The sequence below is a fragment of the Sprattus sprattus genome, assembly GCF_963457725.1.
Source record: "Sprattus sprattus genome assembly, chromosome: 4".
NCBI lineage: Eukaryota > Metazoa > Chordata > Actinopteri > Clupeiformes > Clupeidae > Sprattus > Sprattus sprattus.
This window is the reverse complement of record NC_137923.1, coordinates 30,184,588-30,201,934: the sequence shown is the minus strand read 5'-3', so window position 1 is coordinate 30,201,934 and position 17,347 is coordinate 30,184,588. Positions and strand designations below refer to the sequence as shown.

The window sequence follows — 17,347 nt, the reverse complement described above, 5'->3', positions numbered from 1 at the left end:
TCTTAGTGAACAACATAACCTGCGTTATGTAACTATCCTCTCAAGGGTTATGTTTTGGCTGTTCTATCTGTTATTATTTAGTGACCCAGATTATTCAGTCCTCTAACACAGTATATTTATTAGGCTATCAACTGAGAGTCTCAATAATCTGGATTTGCGGGGAAAGGAAAGAGAGAGCATGTAGGCCGATAGTGTATTTTCAGCTACCGACAAGCTTCATTTAACAATTCGCCATTGAATTTAAGCTTGAGTTTTTACAGCATCATATTTCAGATATGAGCACTTCTAGCAAAAGGCCAGTTGACCACTGTCAGCCCAATGAGGACAGAGTTGGCTGTCCGCTGGCCTTTTGCTCATCGGTTTTCGGTTGGTCCTGATGAGTTTCAGACAAACGGCACCGTTTAAAAAAATATTTACATAGGCTACTTCTTAGGTTATTTTCACCAATAATTAACATCTATGTTACCAGGGCGTACCAAAGGTCTTTAATTGATTAAGTCATTTTTCAACTTGATAACCTTCTGATAAACTACAATGAACTTCTTCTGTTTAGCGGTTATATTTTACATAGACCATAATCCAATCCTATATCCACGCCTTGTTACACTAAATGACGTTGTTCCGACAGAGCTGTGTCGACCAAAGTCCATCTGCTTGCCATCTGAGTGAGCCACTTCCGCGCAGAATGAAACTGAAGCAAGACAGACTAATATTCAAAATGTCCCAATGCAAATGTTCTGAATAGAGGTCTAATGTGTTAATATTTTGCCTATGTAATGTAGGCCTCTCCGAAAAACTCCCACAAAACAAAAACAAACGAAACACAATTGATTGAAAGGATTTCACGGCCAATCAGCGAGGTCACTGTTACATGGGGGCGGATCCAGAGTGACGAAGTTTACGGGAATTGAACCTGTTTTCAGGAAGCCAAATTATCCAGATCCTGGCCATACTGGCCGGGAAAATATCGAGCAAACGTTTCTTTAGTTATTGTAAAAATATTACCTAAAGAACTTAAAATATTGGTTGTACATCTTGATCGAAGCAAGAACATCGTTAACTGTATTCTACTTTCCAGGACAGTCATATGTGCACTGAATAGCCTTGTAGCCATTGGTAAGTTTTCTTTCGTTTTTAACTTGCGCTAAAATGTTTCATGATTGCCCACTTAACTCAAGAGTTTTAGATAGACGGCGACCGTGTAGGATATAGATTTTCGTAAAAGTGTATTGTGTGGGGACATCAAAATTGTCGTTAATATCAAAGTCGTTAGGCTATTATCTCTCTGATAATAGTAGAGTTCATAACGTTTATGGGTTGAAAGCATGGAGGTCCAAGTGACGCATTACAATATGACGCCATATCAGAGAGAGAGCCCTTTTCTGACATCTGATTTTTCGAGATCATGGAATTCTGTTCTTCATCTGTAAGCTTTCTCTCCCCCTCCTCGTCAAAAATAATTATACTGCACTCCCCAGTCATTACGATAGAGAAAACCCTGGCCTAAATAATCCTTATGTTATGATGAATACACGTTTAGTGGGTGTTATGTAGGTTTTTTTGTATGTTAAGGCATCTTAAAATGACATGTGTGGCATACTGAATTTGTGCTCTTGTAATCTTCAGTCCCATCCTAAGGTGAACCTGGTGGATCACAAGAGACTGAAATGGAATTAGGGAGACAGCTCTTGGCAAAGATGCGGAAAAAGAAAAAAAGTGATCACACTGGTCCGCTTGGTCCAAAAGACTTAGAAGTCCACTTCTATACTCCTGTCACTCCGCCACTGATCAAATCCAAAAGTTGCTATACTGTGGAGGAATTGTGCACTGAATGTGCAAAACAGTTTGGTGAGTAATCCAGTCGCATGCATTTAGAGGTCTACTTAACACCTAAAGTTAATCCTGAAATTAATAACTGTAACCTGTAGTATAGTGATACAAGATTTGAACTTCCTGTTTCAATTCCCTGGAGTAACTACCTGTCCAGTGTTACTTCCTCCTCTGAGTTACAGTTTCATCGCTACAGCACTTGTTCTGTGATCAGCCCAAAGATAACATGGTCTTTTATTATTCGCAGGGATTTCCCCACTCTGTCATAGTTTGTATGGCCTGTATGATGAGGAGAGAGCCATCTGGTACCCTCCAAATCACTCTTTCAAAGCAGAAGGTGTCAGTTTGAAGCTCTACTATCGTATGAGGTAAGATAAGATCAACTCTGATGTCCCAGTATCTATGCATAGTAAGTCGTGCAAAAGAACTGGATGAATTAGGCTTCACTACAACTGAAACAAGATAAGGCAGTCACCAGAGTCTTTGGCCTCTCAGGTTCTACTTCACCAACTGGCACGGCACCCACAAGGATAAGGAGCCCGTTACCAGGAACAGTTTGAAGCGGGTGGAACCTGAAGGCACCTCCATCCTGTGTGAGAACTCATTGGCGTACCTCTATGCACAGGTATGCGACCACATGTGGACTCAACTCAACAGATGTCTCACACACATGTCAATGACAGTACTTGACAATATACACACGTTAAGCATAAGGATAGAAGACCTAGAGCTTACAGTATGCATGTCTTGCCAATCGATCCCTTACACTCCCCATCCCCTCTCCTTCTCTGTCCACTTTGGTGTATAGTCTCAACCAGACATTGTTAGGGTAGTGTGTGGGGGGGGGGGGGGGTTAGGGTTTGGGTGGGGAGGGGGGTCGCTGTGTGTCTGTATGTGATGTGAATGTTCATTCTTCTGTGCTCCCCCCATAGGGCAAGTATGACTTTGTCCATGACATGGCCCCAGTGTGCCTTGGCCAGGACGAAGAACAGTCCCGTGAGATTGAGAACGAGTGTCTGGGGATGGCTGTGTTGTCCATCTCTCATGACTCCATAGACAAAGACCACTTTGATTCAGACTCCACAAAAAAAATTAAGTAAGACTGTTTTTGCTTTCTGTGATACCACTTAAACATACATTCCACTTACACGGTTATCTGTAACTTCCGTGTATGTGGAATGTATGTTTGAGAGTTTATTGTTGATCAATGAAGGATTTGTTACACGCTCATAAGTCCTTCAATTGAATGAGAGCAATTATTTAATAGTTGTGAGATGTGTAGTTTCAGATGTCAAGCCGGATAATTCAAAATAATAATCTCTAGACAACAATACAATTTAGTTGCTGGATTGTATGGTGTAATTGAGATAAGCCAAGGAGTAATTCAAGTTTTCTTTTTTCTGTTGACTGTTCCAGTTACAAAAGGCATATTCCAGAGTCCATAAACCAGTCCATCAGTCAGCGTAACTTCCTCACACAGCTCCGCATATCAAATGTCTTCAAGAGGTTTCTTAAAGAGTTCAGCGTGAAGACGGTGAGGGACAGGGCCGTGTCCAAGCTTGACTTGAAGCTGAAGTACATTGCCACTCTGGAAACGCTGACGGAGGGCTTTGGGTGTGAGCTCTTCGAGCCAGTTTCTCTCCGGACATCGGACACCGAAAGCCAGGTCCAGAGCTCGACTCTCAAGCAGCCAATTACCTACCAGGTGCTGGTGACAGCGATGGTTGGCATCCAGTGGCGCCTGAAGCTGCCAGAGGTAAGAAGTGAAAGTGTGAATGTTTTTACCTGTCACAGACACCAGGGACCTGCGGCACAGCAGCTGATACGGAATATGATTCCCTGCTGCTTGTCAACCCCAGGAATTCTAGACTAACAGGTTTACAAACAATGTACAACCGTATATTGCTGCTCTGATTCTGAGTTTTAAACTATCCCCTAGAGCGCACTGCCCCTGAAGGATAAAGTCAACTCCAAGAAGAGTAAGAAGGACAGTCGCTTGAAAAAGGACAAGGCAAAGGACAGCCAGGACTGGAACACTTTCTCCAACTTTTACGAGATCACACATATTGTCATCAAAGAGTCGTTGGTCACAATTCACAAACGGGATAACAAACAGTTGGTACGTTCTCTATTGTTTTTTCAATGAAACATGAAACCAACATTTAGTTGAGTCTTCGATGTCATATTGAACGTGAATTTATTTCCTTGGTGTATATTTTGTTTTGCATTTATATTCACAGGAGCTTGACCTGGAAAAGCAGGAGAAAGCGTTGTCCTTCACCACCCTGGTGGATGGGTACTTCCACCTAACAGCAGACGCGCATCACTTCCTGTGCAGAGAGGTTGCCCGGCCCTCCGTAGAGCTGAACATACTCGAGGGATGTCACGGACCAATCAGGTGAGCACATGCCTCCTCTGTATTCGCTCACTCTGGCCCCACCAAGATTTGGGATTCTATCCAGCTTGAAGCATCCTGTTTTCTCAAGGACTCTGTTACGTTACTTTACTGCCACTGCACTTACTGTTGAAATGAACTGCACAGGTGAGACTGTATGACTAAACCTCCCTTGGTGTTTCTCACAGCACGGAGTACGCTATCCACAAGCTTCGCGAGGAGGGCGATGAGGAGGGAATGTACCTCCTGCGCTTGAGCAGCACAGACTATGAGCACATTCTTTTGACTGTGATCTGCAATGAGGTGCGTCACCGTCGAGGTGCCTCCTGTGAGAGCTTAAGCAGAGCTGTGCTGAGACACTGTCTTTTTCACCTACAGAACTCTTTCAACAATTTGAATTTGAGAGAGATGATACGCTTGCATTCACAGCATGTATGTTGAGTAGGGCTGGGCAATGATTCAAATTTTTAATCGCGATTAATCACATTATTTCCCTGATTAATCACGATTAATCGCATTTTTATACGCAAATTCCAAAAATGAATTTAAAAGTAGTGTATAGCGATATATTAAATGCACTGCCATATGAACTAAAGTGCCATTGCATTGGTTGTGCAAACAAACACTTAACATCAGCATTTTCATATAGTAGCAGTTAAATAAAATAAATAATTTGTGTTAATTTCAACTTAAACAATTGTATCAAACACAAAACTAAAGCTTATTGCCACTGCATTAATGTTAGAGTGTGGTGAAGCACCAAAAATGTGATTACACTTACGTAAACCAGAAACAGCAAACATAGAAGGAAGTTAGCCAAGGTGTATTTAATTGTAAAGACATTTTTTATTTTTTAACATAGCTCTTCCCTTTGTAAAGTCCTACAGTAGGGTATGAACAAGATTGACGGCTTAATCAGATTAACTCAACCCACAGCAAACTCGGTTACCACAATTACCTCGGAGTTACAGTGCATTATATCGATGAAAAGTGGGCACTACATTCACATGCTTTGACTATGAAAACTGAGGAGAGTCATTATGCTGAAACGTGCGCGGGACACTTTACTGACATCGCATAGCAGTGGAATGTATCAAATAAAGTCGCCACACTTAGCATAGATAGTGCACGAAATATGATCGCTGCTGCAAGACAACTGCCTTTTGATCATGTCCCCTGCTTCGCGCACAGTCTCCAGCGTTCTGTCACAGTATCTCTGCATAACAGTGCGTTTGACAATGTCCTGGCCAAGTGCAGAAAGGTTGTGGGGCACTTTAAACACAGTCCAGCAAGTGCAGCAGAATTAGAGCAACAACAAGTTGAACATGGACAGAAGAAGGAGTCGCTTATGCAAGACGTTCAAACCAGATGGAATTCTACCCTAGACATGATAAAGAGCATCCGCAGAAACGAACCGCCACTTTTGCAGTCCTCTCCTTTTCATACAACTTGTGTATTCTCCGTTTGATGGTGACCGTCTTTAAGAACTTTAAATTGAAAATGCCCATGTAAAATCTCAGTACCTGTCTCCATGTTTGTTTAACCAACGAAGTGTTTTACCGCGAATGTACTGTATTTCCTTTTCCGGTTCCACAGCAGTCACCATCAAACTTTTACAAAATAAAAGCCTGTGAGCCACAGACTATTAGAATAATAAAATAAATAATAGAACCTGCGTTAACGTGCGTTAAAATAATTGTCGGCGTTAAATGATTGATGGATTAACGCAAGATTAACGCGTTAACTTGCCCAGCCCTAATATTGAGACTTTACACCTGACCCTGCATTTGAATTGTGTATAGTTACCTCACTTGTATATCACCTTTGAAAAATAAATCACCTTTAAAAATCAGGCATGTGGGTTAAGATATTACAGACAACTACACACCTGAGGCACCTCAGACTGTGAACACAGCCAATCATTTGCAATGTGGTGAAGAATTTTACTTTGTATCTGACATGCCGTCCTTTTTAAAAAAAAAAATCTGAATCCGCAGTGGGACCCAATGAACTCAGTGGAGAGAAAAACCTACAAGAACTTCCAGATAGCAAAGGAGGCCGATGGCTACCTGCTGTGCGGCACGGAGGTGCAGCAGCCCAGCCTCAGAGAGCTGATGGAGCTGCTGATGGGACAGCAGCTGCGCTCGGACAACATCACCCTGCAACTCAGCGATGGGTTTCCGCCCCAGCCGAAAGGTAAGAGCCACTTCCCAGCATGCACCTGTCTGACACAATGTCTGAGTTACTGATATGCGCACATTATAGAAAACCTATAGCTTATATTGTGCTCTTTTATGTCCTGACAGTCAGATTTCATGGTTTTTCCTCACAATTGTTTCAGATATTGAAATGCTTCATTTGGTTAAAGTTTGCGATAATCATCTAAATAGCAACAAACAAAGGAAGCACTGTGCCATCTGTTGTTCTGTATCTCTGTAATGACACATTGAGTGTGACTGTGATATTTCATAGTTTAGATATTCACCTGCTGCAAAGTTATTGGGATAGAAAGTAATGTATGTTTGTGGTTAACTTTATTTCAGAGATTTCCAACTTGCTCGTAGCAACCATGGGACAGGAGAAAACACAGAATCATCGAGGCTTCTCCACTGTCTTCCACAAAATCCTTAAAGAGGATTTAATTCAGGTATTGCTACCTGTTTTTGAGTGGCGTGCCTGTGTGTGTGTGGTTTGTTTGCTTTGCTTGTTTGTAGTAGTTGCAGTACCACTGTCATTCTCCTCCTGAACAGAAGGAGCACATGGGGCGTGGCACCTGGACCAACATCTACGCTGGCATCCTCAAGGTGCGCGATGAGGACGACTACCTGGGTGGTTGTCGTGACTACCAGGAGGTGAAGGTGGTGCTGAAGGCTCTGAGTGCTGGACAGAGGGAAATGTCTGTGAGTAGGCTCTCACCCATCCTCTCACATCCTATGTTCTTTTTGTCGGACTCACAGAACGTTTTCTTGACACCAGTGTATGTGTGTGTGTGTATGTATATACATACTGTATATACTTTATATATATATATATATATATATATATATACATGTATGTGTGTGTGTGTGCTCAAGCATGGATTTTAGGAAGGCTCACTGAAGTGTTTTTTCTGTTTCTGTAAACCGGACAGGATTTCTTGGAGACGGTCAGCATGATGCATCAGGTTTCCCACAAGCACATTGCTCTGCTGTATGGGATCTGCCTCCGCAACCAGGACGGTGAGTGGCACCTCCTTCCTGCTTAGGGTAGCTCAGTAGATGGCATACACAAGCACTGGCTTTTTTAGCTGTTCTCAGTATAGTATATGTGATCATGTTTTAATGGTATTCCAGTTAATAACAATTAGTAAAGTGACATATAAGGCATTTACAGATGGTGTTTTTCTGTGACATGGTCCTGACATGGTCATTGATCATGTAATGTCAATCTGGAATTGTACACTGGTAAACATTCTTGCCCTTATTGTCTTGTGCAGTAATAATGGTAGAAGAGTACCTCCAGCACGGCCCTCTAGACCTCTTCATGCAGGCCCATGGCTCCAGCCTCACCCCAGCCTGGAGGTTTCAGGTGGCCAAGCAGCTGGCCAGTGCCCTGAGCTACCTGGTGAGATAGTTATTTGTGTTTTCATACTATGGTTGCTATTTAAGTTTGAGTTAAAGCTGTATTTTTCCACTGCAGTGCCCAAAGTGGTCCTTAGTAAGTGTATTTGACATGTCTTTTGTTACAGTTAAAGCAGCGTTAAAGAGTTTGGGTCTAAAACTAGCTAAAAGGCATGCAACAACCTTGCAAACACCACCAACAGCCCAGTTGGCACTGTTAAAAGCTTGTTAAGCTACGCTAACATGCTAAATGGTGTATTTGGGCAATACGGTTGGCGATGTCGTACAGTGAAAGCTTTTCTTACATTTTCGCAGGGTATTTTGTTCTTGAACACAGAACTGCTTAGTGTACATCTTGGATGCCTAGAGGGAACCACAGGTGTAATTATCTGTATTTCACATGAACATACAGCCGCGGAAAAAATTAAGAGACCACTTCAAAATGATCAGTTTCTCTGGTTTTACTATTTATTGGTATGTGTTAAAGTAAAATGTACATGTTAGTTTTATTCTATAACCTACTGGCAACATTCCTACCAAATTTCAAATAAAAATATTGTCATTTAGATCATTTATTTGCAGAAAAATGACAATTGGTCAAAATAGCAAAAAAGAGGCAGTGTCTTCAGATCTCGAATAATGGAAAGAAAACAAGCTCATATTCATTTTTAAACTACACAATACTAATGCTTTAACTTAGGAAGAGTTCAGAAATCAATATTTGGTGGAATAACCTTGATTTAAAATCACAACTTTCATGTGTCTTGGCATGCTCTCCACCAGTCTTTCACATTGCCGTTGGGTGACTTTATGCTACTCCTGGCGCAAGAATTCAAGCAGCTCGGCTTCTTTTCATGGCTTGTGACTAGGGGTGGGCGATATATATCGTCTGCGATAATATCGTCATTGTTGTTCAAATGATGTGCAAAATTACATTATCGAGTATTTAAATGACTTCGCCAAAAACAATGACACGCACGGGAACAGTTTCCCCGTGCGTGTCATTGTTTTTGGCGAAGTCATTTAAATACTCGATAATGTAATTTATCGCCCACCCCTAGTCCAATTTTCAGCTTTGCCCAACACATGGTCGTCTGATGGTTAGACGGAGACCTGGAGAGGCCTACAAACCACAGAGTCTTGCACCTACTGTGAAATTGGACTCATCAGAGAAGACGAACTAGGAGACCCTCCAGTCGGCTTTGGTTCAATCCTTATGGTCTTTTACAAACCTCAGCCAGGCAAAGTACAACGTTGTCCCGGAAGAAAAACTTGCTTCCTTTTGCTCTGACAATGTTCCCCAACTCTGAGAAGGGTTTTTTCCAGCAGGGCAATGCTCCATGCCACACAGCCAGGCCAGTAAAGGTGTGGATGGAGTATCACCAGATCAGGACCCTGTCATGGCCAGACCAATTTCGAGACCTGAATCCCATAAAAAAAACTCTGAAATGTGATCAAGAGGAAGATGAATGGTCACAAGCCATGAAAAGAAGCCGAGCTGCTTGAATTCTTGCGCCAGGAGTAGCATAAAGTCACCCAACGGCAATGTGAAAGACTGGTGGAGAGCATGCCAAGACACATGAAAGTTGTGATTTTAAATCAAGGTTATTCCACCAAATATTGATTTCTGAACTCTTCCTAAGTTAAAGCATGAGTATTGTGTAGTTTAAAAATGAATATGAGCTTGTTTTCTTTGCATTATTCGAGATCTGAAGACACTGCATCTTTTTTGCTATTTTGACCAATTGTTATTTTTCTGCAAATAAATGATCTAAATGAGAATATTTTTATTTGAAATTTGGTAGGAATGTTGCCAGTAGGTTATAGAATAAAACAAAAATGTACATTTTACTTTAACACATACCAATAAATAGTAAAACCAGAGAAACTGATAATTTTGAAGTGGTCTCTTAATTTTTTCCGCGGCTGTATACCATCAAGCTTAATTGGGAAAAGATATCAAAACTAGCTGCTTGTAAAGACATACCAGATAAAGAGGCAAATTGTTGGATAGTGTTGTTCTGATTTACGAGCTGTCTATCTGTGGCAATAAGAGGTGCACATTTCACTATATGATCTCATCCTCAGAAAGATGAGGCAGCTTGGAAATTCCATTATGTTTCAGTTGTTAATGTGTCATATAGCGTGTTTGAGTTGATTCTAAGAAAATAGAGAGAGAGATGACCTTGGAAAAATACTGTGTATTCCTTATGCAGTAGCATGTTCGTGTCTCTCTTTGTAGGAAGATAAGAAGCTCGTCCATGGGTTTGTGTGTGGCAAGAACATTCTGTTGGCCAGGGATGGCCTGGACGAAGGCGCCCCCTTCATGAAGCTCAGTGACCCGGGCGTCCCCAGCACCGCTCTCTCCAGAGAAGGTTTTTAACACCACATGGAACACACGCCAGCCATGCAGTCTAGCCTTATTACTCCACACAGTCCTGTAACACACCACATGGCTCATACACACACACACACACACACACACACACACTCCTACACACACACACACACACACCTACACACACACACACACACACACACACACACAACCACATGGCTCACACACAACCACATGGCTGACACACACACACACACACAACCACACACACACACACACACACACACAACCATATGGCTCGCACACAACAGCCATGCAGTTTAGCCTTAATACTCCTCACAGTCCTATAACACAGACCACCTCACTCTAACACTGACAGACACAGTAGGTTCATGCCATCAGTCAATCATATAATACTACGTTGATGGAACTGTAGCTGCTGACGTGACACACATCACACATACTGCCTCACATTTCAGCTGAAAACCACTGTGAAAACCACCGTCAGTTCATGACGATAACACCCAAGCTAACTTCCTGCCCTTTATGTAACATGAAGATAGTGAAATAGAATGAGCTGACTAATGCTGCGATAAAAAGATGAAGGGAAATGTCAGGTGTTTGTTCAAAGCGACTCATAAAGACACACTGGAGCAGTCAACAATCAAACCCGGGTCAACAGCTTAGAAGGCAGCGTTGCTAAGCACTGTATTACCAACACCACTGATACTGACACATTTAGAAACATTAGCACACTCGGGGGCTGCACGCGAAACACCTGGCCATTTTCGAGGCTCTGCAGCGAGTGTTCTCCATGGTGGCAGAGCGCTGCGATAACATGTCTTTGAAGTCCTGCTTGCCTGTGATGTGGGGTGGAGTAAAACTGAAACTTCCTGCTCCCTCCACTTCCTCTCTCTCTCCTTCTCTCTCTCTCTCTCTCTCTCTCTCTGTGCAGAGTGCCTGGACCGGATCCCCTGGATCGCACCCGAGTGCATTGAGAACCACCAGGTGGTGAGCGTCGCAGCTGACAAGTGGGGCTTTGGGGTGACCCTGTGGGAGATTTGCCACAACGGAGAGCGCCCCCTCAAGGACAAGACACTCATTGAGGTACGGCCATGGCACCGGCTCCACAGTGTGTCATCTTTCAGTTTGTTAAAAAAAAATGTCTGTTGTAATAAATCTGTATCTACAAGTATAAGAAGACCTGTTTAATACAAATTACTGTAGCGATTTGTACTGCATTTAATGTCGGATGGTCGAGTGAGGTTGTGAGATATACCACAAAGGGTTCAGGGTTTAAGATATTTATCTCAAATCCTGAACTTTCCCCCCCATGACGTAGCCTGAAATCCTGGTGTATTTATGCTTTCATGCATTCAAGTTGAGTCTGAACGCAGCTCTCTCCCTGAGCAGAAGGAGCGCTTCTACACAGCCAAGGGGAAGCTGGTGAGCAAGCAGGCCAGTCAGCTGGCTGACCTCATGACTCAGTGCATGAACTATGACCCCAGGCAGAGGCCGTTCTTCAGAGCCATCCAAGGGGACCTGGTCAGGATTGAGGAGCAAGGTCAGCTTTTTTTACCCTCCCTGTCAGATGACTGTGGATGACGGTGGATTGTGGTGGAGTTTTAAATGCCTTAGGCCACAGAGCAGCAAAGGCTCATGGGTTGTATGTTCATAAATGGTTTGTGGAGGTCTCATCAGAGGTAGATGACGTCATCATTTGAAAATAAAGATCTCTACCGGTAAATGTACCTTGTCATGATTATGTATAAAACAAGATTTAGGAATTTGCAGAGTGATGTTTACAACTTATGCATCGCTCTTCAGTCAGACCCAGTGTTGTTGTTGGTGTTGTCATTTTTTGATGCATGGAAATGGTATACATCTGCTGTGGTTGGAGATCAAGTTTCTCTCTCTCATCCCAATTTTACAGACCCTACAATTGTCTCGGCTGGAACGTCAAATGTGGAGCTGGACCCGACGGTGTTCGAGAAGAGATTCCTCAAGAAAATGAGAGATTTGGGGGAGGTGGGCACATAGATACAGTTCTATGGATTCTATGGTTCTATGCAGTTCTATGTGAAAGCGCCTGAAGATCACACATTAGCTCTCTATTGCTGTATGTGTGCAGGCTTTCACAGGCAGTCTTTGTTTGGCAGGGTCACTTTGGCAAGGTGGAGTTGTGCCTGTATGACCCGCGCGGGGACAGGACAGGGGAGCTGGTGGCAGTGAAGTCCCTGAAGTCAGAGAACGACGGGGTGGAGACCAGTAACCTCCAGCGGGAGATCAACACCATGCGAGAGCTCTACCACGAGAACATCGTCAAATATAAAGGACTGTGCAGTGAGGAAGGTGAGACCATTCACTCTCCTGCTTAGAACATAAGAGACCATTCACTCTGCTGCTTAGAACATAAGAGACCCTTCACTCTCCTGCTTAGAACATAAGAGACCATTCACTCTGCTGCTCAGAACATAAGAGACCATTCACTCTCATGCTTAGAACATGACAGACCATTCACTCTCCTGCTCAGAACATAAGTGTTTGGTAAAGGTTTGACTACCTTTTCTAATCAGGCGTTGGTAAAAAAAAAAAGGAATTTACCCCGAGCATGATGCAACATTTTAAAAGTCTTTAAAAATCAGTGAAATCATGACAAAAGCAACTGACAGAGTTTAGGCATGTGCATTTTTCGTTTGTTTGTTTGTTTTTATCTTTTATTCTTTTCAGTGTGCATGTCTGGCTTTGTTTTTAAAGTTTTAAACAGAAATTCATACATAAAGCACCTCTAATGTGCATGTCAACCTGCTCAATATTTTAGGGGGAAGAACCTTTAAGCTGATCATGGAGTACCTGCCAATGGGCAGTCTGAAGGAGTATTTGCCACGCAACAAGCATCAGATCGACCACGACAAGCTGCTCCTCTATGCCATCCAAATATGTCAGGTATAGAACACACAGTTAGTCTACTGATATAGATAATGAGAAGTTAATTACATTTATTTTAAAATCTTTTAACTATATATAACTATATTCAATAATATTTAATCTATGCACGTCTGAAGGAAATGTTTCCAGTGGAGCAAAATTTCTGATAATCTGTCTCTTGTCAACAGACAGTCTAAATGTGACTAGTAAATGTTCCGTCATCTAATCATTACTTCCTGCTCTTCAGGGAATGGATTACTTGGGATCCCAAAACTACATCCACAGAGACCTGGCCGCACGCAATGTGTTGGTGGAGAGTGAAGGTATGGTGAAGATAGGGGACTTTGGCCTGACCAAGAGCATCAAAGACAACGAGGGATACTATAGAGTCAAAGAGGAACAGGAGAGCCCGGTCTTTTGGTGAGGATATGGAACCTTGTGTGCTCAGAGTCAATATTTGGTTTGCAGGGTCAAACAGCCATCCGTTAAACTATGTCTAGACTTAGTGTATACAACACTTTGTATTATCAACTGGGTCCTGCAGAATGTTTTTTGCGTTGTCACGTGGCGCTAAAAAATTCAGTATGGCCAAACACAATTTAGTTTCTTGCTTCATGCTGTGGATTGAAAGGAGGTTGTTCAACTGTAACGAGGTGTTTATTTGTTCTCCTGTAGGTATGCCCCAGAGTGCCTTGTGCACTGCAAGTTCTACCGCGCATCAGACGTGTGGTCCTTCGGTGTGACCCTATACGAGCTCATGACCTACTGTGAGACCAAGAAGAGCCCACCAGCAGTAAGCCCTGTCTCTTTAAAGCCACCCTATCCACACCATTGACCCCATATAAGAGAGGGAGCACCCCATCCACACCCATTTAAGAGAGGGAGCACCCCATCCACACCCATTTTAGAGAGGGAGCACCCCATCCACACCCTTGACCCAATTTAAGAGAGGGAGCACCCCATCCACACCCATTTAAGAGAGGGAGCACCCCGTCCACACCCATTTAAGAGAGGGAGCACCCCGTCCACACCCTATAAGAGAGGGAGCACCCCATCCACACCCTATAAGAGAGGGAGCACCCCATCCACACCATATAAGAGAGGGAGCACCCCATCCACACCCTATAAGAGAGGGAGCACCCCATCCACACCCTATAAGAGAGGGAGCAACCCATCCACACCCTTGACCCAATTTAAGAGAGGGAGCACCCCATCCACACCCATTTAAGAGAGGGAGCACCCCGTCCACACCCTATAAGAGAGGGAGCACCCCATCAACACCCTATAAGAGAGGGAGCACCCCATCCACACCCTATAAGAGAGGGAGCACCCCATCCACACCCTAGAAGAGAAGCAGCACCCCATCCACACCCTATAAGAGAGGGAGCACCCCATCCACACCATATAAGAGAGGGAGCACCCCATCCACACCCTAGAAGAGAAGGAGCACCCCATCCACACCCATATAAGAGAGGGAGCACCCGATCCGCACCCATTTAAGAGAGGGAGCACCCCATCCACACCTATTTAAGAGAGGGAGCACCCCATCCACACCATTGACCCCATATAAGAGAGGGAGCACCCCATCTAGACTCTTGACTCCATATGAGAGAGGGAGAGACTTTGATCATCTGAAGCTGTTATCATCTGAAGAGTGTTTTTTTCTGGTGTCAGCGGGGTTGATCTAGTTCTGTTTTATATCCAGTATAGCTTTGGCTGTTTGTTACGTGTTGTATTTACTCAAAGACATGATGGATCTCTGTTATGCATGGAATGCATTGCTCACACTGGTTGGATTACAGTAACCAATAACTACCAACTGGTCATGTGTGTGTATCTTTTTGTGATGCAAGATCGTTGTGGATTGTTTGCACTGACAAGCCCCTTTCTTCCAAACAGATGTTCTCCGAAATGATTGGTCGAAGCCAGGGACAGATGACAGTCACCAGACTGGTCACAGTCCTGGAGGAGGGGCGAAGGTTACCGTGTCCGACTGACTGCCCAGAAATGGTAGGGAGAATACAAAGTTTAGGTTGAATTAGCGAGAATGTTCCCACTGCACGTGTAGGTTTGTTAACTTAAGAGCAGTTCTATCTAACCATATCACTGCCAGACTGCCTAGTATTGGAATCAGGTGTAATTTACAGAGGGCCCTTTCAGTTTATAGCACACGTTCTCTAACTGCAGGAGGGTTTATATAAATGTAAAATACATCGTTCAGTTGCAACCCAGCTGTATTTCTTTAACTGGCCCGAGCGGATTGTGATGCATGTGCGCTTTTGATGTCATCCCCAGGTCTATACCCAGATGAGGAGATGCTGGGAGCATGCGCCAGATCACCGCATCGACTTCAAAGGTCTCATCAAGGTGTTTAAGACACTCCTGTCTGAGCCTAGCGATTTCCCATCCTAAGACCCTAAGGCAGCAGCGTCTGGCAGAGCGATAAACACAATACACCAGCCTGGAGCAGTACTCACACTATTCATCAGTTTAAGGACATAGACAGATGTTTAGACATATTTTTTACAGTAGAAAAAACAGAATATCTTCTATTTACGCAATATGTCTGTCCATGTACTTTTAAACAACAGTGTAATGTTTCAACCCATCAGGCTGATAGAAAGATGTGTGTGTGTGTGTGTGTGTGTGTGTGTGTCTGTGTGACAGAGAGATGTGTGTGTGCATGTGTGTGTGTGTGCGTGTGGCAGCCATTCATTCACTCATTCCTTATTTGATTAGGTATCATCATGCACTTTATGACCACAATAATTAACTTTTATGGCTTCATTTCATAACAAATATTGATAAAGAACTGTAGTTTTTAAAGACCATGTTTTCAAAAATGTTAGCAGAATATAAACTGATAATAGTCAGACTTTAATGTGCCTTTACAATTTTACTTTCTCTTTTACATTGTAATCTATAAAAATAAACATTCAGAATATATTATGAGTTTATGTCTGATTTGTGAATTGATCGGACAGAAATGAAAACTTGCAGGTGAGATATCTATCTATAAATCCGATGTATCTGTTGTAATTACCTCCAGCAAGTAGGTTATGCGATCGGGTCCGTTCATTTATTTGTCCGTCTGTCTGTCTGTGGACAAGATTTCTCAGAAACTACTGGGCGGATCTGTCTGAAATTTTCACCAGAGGTGGATCTTGGGACATCCCCATTAAAATTTCAGGATGATCCGGATCTGGATCCGGTTTCTGGATCCGGATTTGTGTACCTCCTTGCTGGAGGTCAGAAATCTCGGATTGCTCTTGTTCCTGTGTACTTTGTTTTCTCATTATTCAAAAAGGCTATACAACATTAAACCATTTCTTAATGAAAAGTAAACATGCATCACAATAATACTTCAGTGGAACCTTTACCTATGTGGAGTGCAAATATGTCTTGCTATTACACTACCCAACAGCTACACCTACGTCTGCACTACAGAACGCGTAATTCCTACGGGCACTGCACTAGTATTTATTTATGTATTCAGTTGAAGTAAGGTTCATGATGCCTGAATTGGAGCAAATAAAAAGAAAAGTTTGATTATAGTTACTCCACTTCATGCTTTCCTAAGAAAAGTTATCGAAGTCTCCTTATCTTACCCATGGTTTTAGGTAGACTATTGCCATTTTTAAATCTATGGCTGACATACCACTGTTTTTTTTTTTTTAAATAATATTTTTATCATAATTCTGTAATAAGACATACATTGAACACTTCTCTGTTTGAATTATGTGATTAATGTTTTTTTTATTAGCTTTTAGCAAAAGTGGCCTGTCTAATCCAGGTGACTTGCATTACACAACACCTCCGCGGTGAAATGGTTACAGCCAGAGCTTTAAGTGTGAACTTCATTACAACAACATTCATGCGCGTGGCGGTATCATTGCTTTTGGTAAGTGATCGTCTTCCAGTTCCTCCAAAGACAGGGTGTGTGTCCATGCCACAAGGCTGTCCACCTCAGTCTCCCAGTGCTCACGCCGGCCTGGACACTGCGCTGTTGCTGGGGGTGCAGTGGAACACTCCTTCTGGGGCTCTTCATGTGAGGATGGACGGGTGAGTCAGATTTAACATGGAGGATTAGAAAGGCAACAGAGTAAGAGTCTAACAAATGTACATGGCCATGTATTTCTGAAGTGATGCCACTGCTGCACATAGCACGACTGAAAATGCTAAATAACATGTTTATCAGCAGTACATGCAAATCGCAGAGAAGATAGAACAGAACAGAAACATCCAGAACATCTTGAA

At 42.9% G+C, this 17,347-nt stretch overlaps 1 protein-coding gene across 1 annotated transcript; it reads left to right on the top strand.

Annotated features, from left to right (window-relative positions):
• Positions 1-958: 958 nt before the first annotated feature.
• LOC308363296 (tyrosine-protein kinase JAK1-like) lies at positions 959-16,026 on the top strand. Its single transcript, XM_080836107.1, has 24 exons — positions 959-1,116; positions 1,627-1,848; positions 2,078-2,198; positions 2,326-2,455; positions 2,763-2,926; positions 3,247-3,586; positions 3,770-3,949; positions 4,071-4,228; positions 4,414-4,528; positions 6,223-6,421; positions 6,769-6,872; positions 6,976-7,125; positions 7,356-7,443; positions 7,701-7,828; positions 10,067-10,199; positions 11,118-11,269; positions 11,576-11,726; positions 12,096-12,190; positions 12,322-12,514; positions 12,984-13,108; positions 13,338-13,510; positions 13,766-13,883; positions 14,990-15,100; positions 15,386-16,026. The coding sequence occupies exons 2-24, from the start codon at positions 1,668-1,670 to the stop codon at positions 15,500-15,502; spliced, it is 3,426 nt and encodes a 1,141-aa protein (XP_080692233.1). The 5' UTR covers positions 959-1,116; positions 1,627-1,667; the 3' UTR covers positions 15,503-16,026.
• Positions 16,027-17,347: the final 1,321 nt, after the last annotated feature.

Coding starts and splice junctions, on each gene's coding strand:
- LOC308363296 (XM_080836107.1), top strand. CDS start 1,668: ATGGAATTAGGGAGACAGCTCTTGGCAAAGATGCGGAAAAAGAAAAAA. Junction 2,199..2,325: donor AAGCTCTACTATCGTATGAG/GTAAGATAAGAT, acceptor TTGGCCTCTCAG/GTTCTACTTCACCAACTGGC. Junction 10,200..11,117: donor CACCGCTCTCTCCAGAGAAG/GTTTTTAACACC, acceptor CTCTCTGTGCAG/AGTGCCTGGACCGGATCCCC.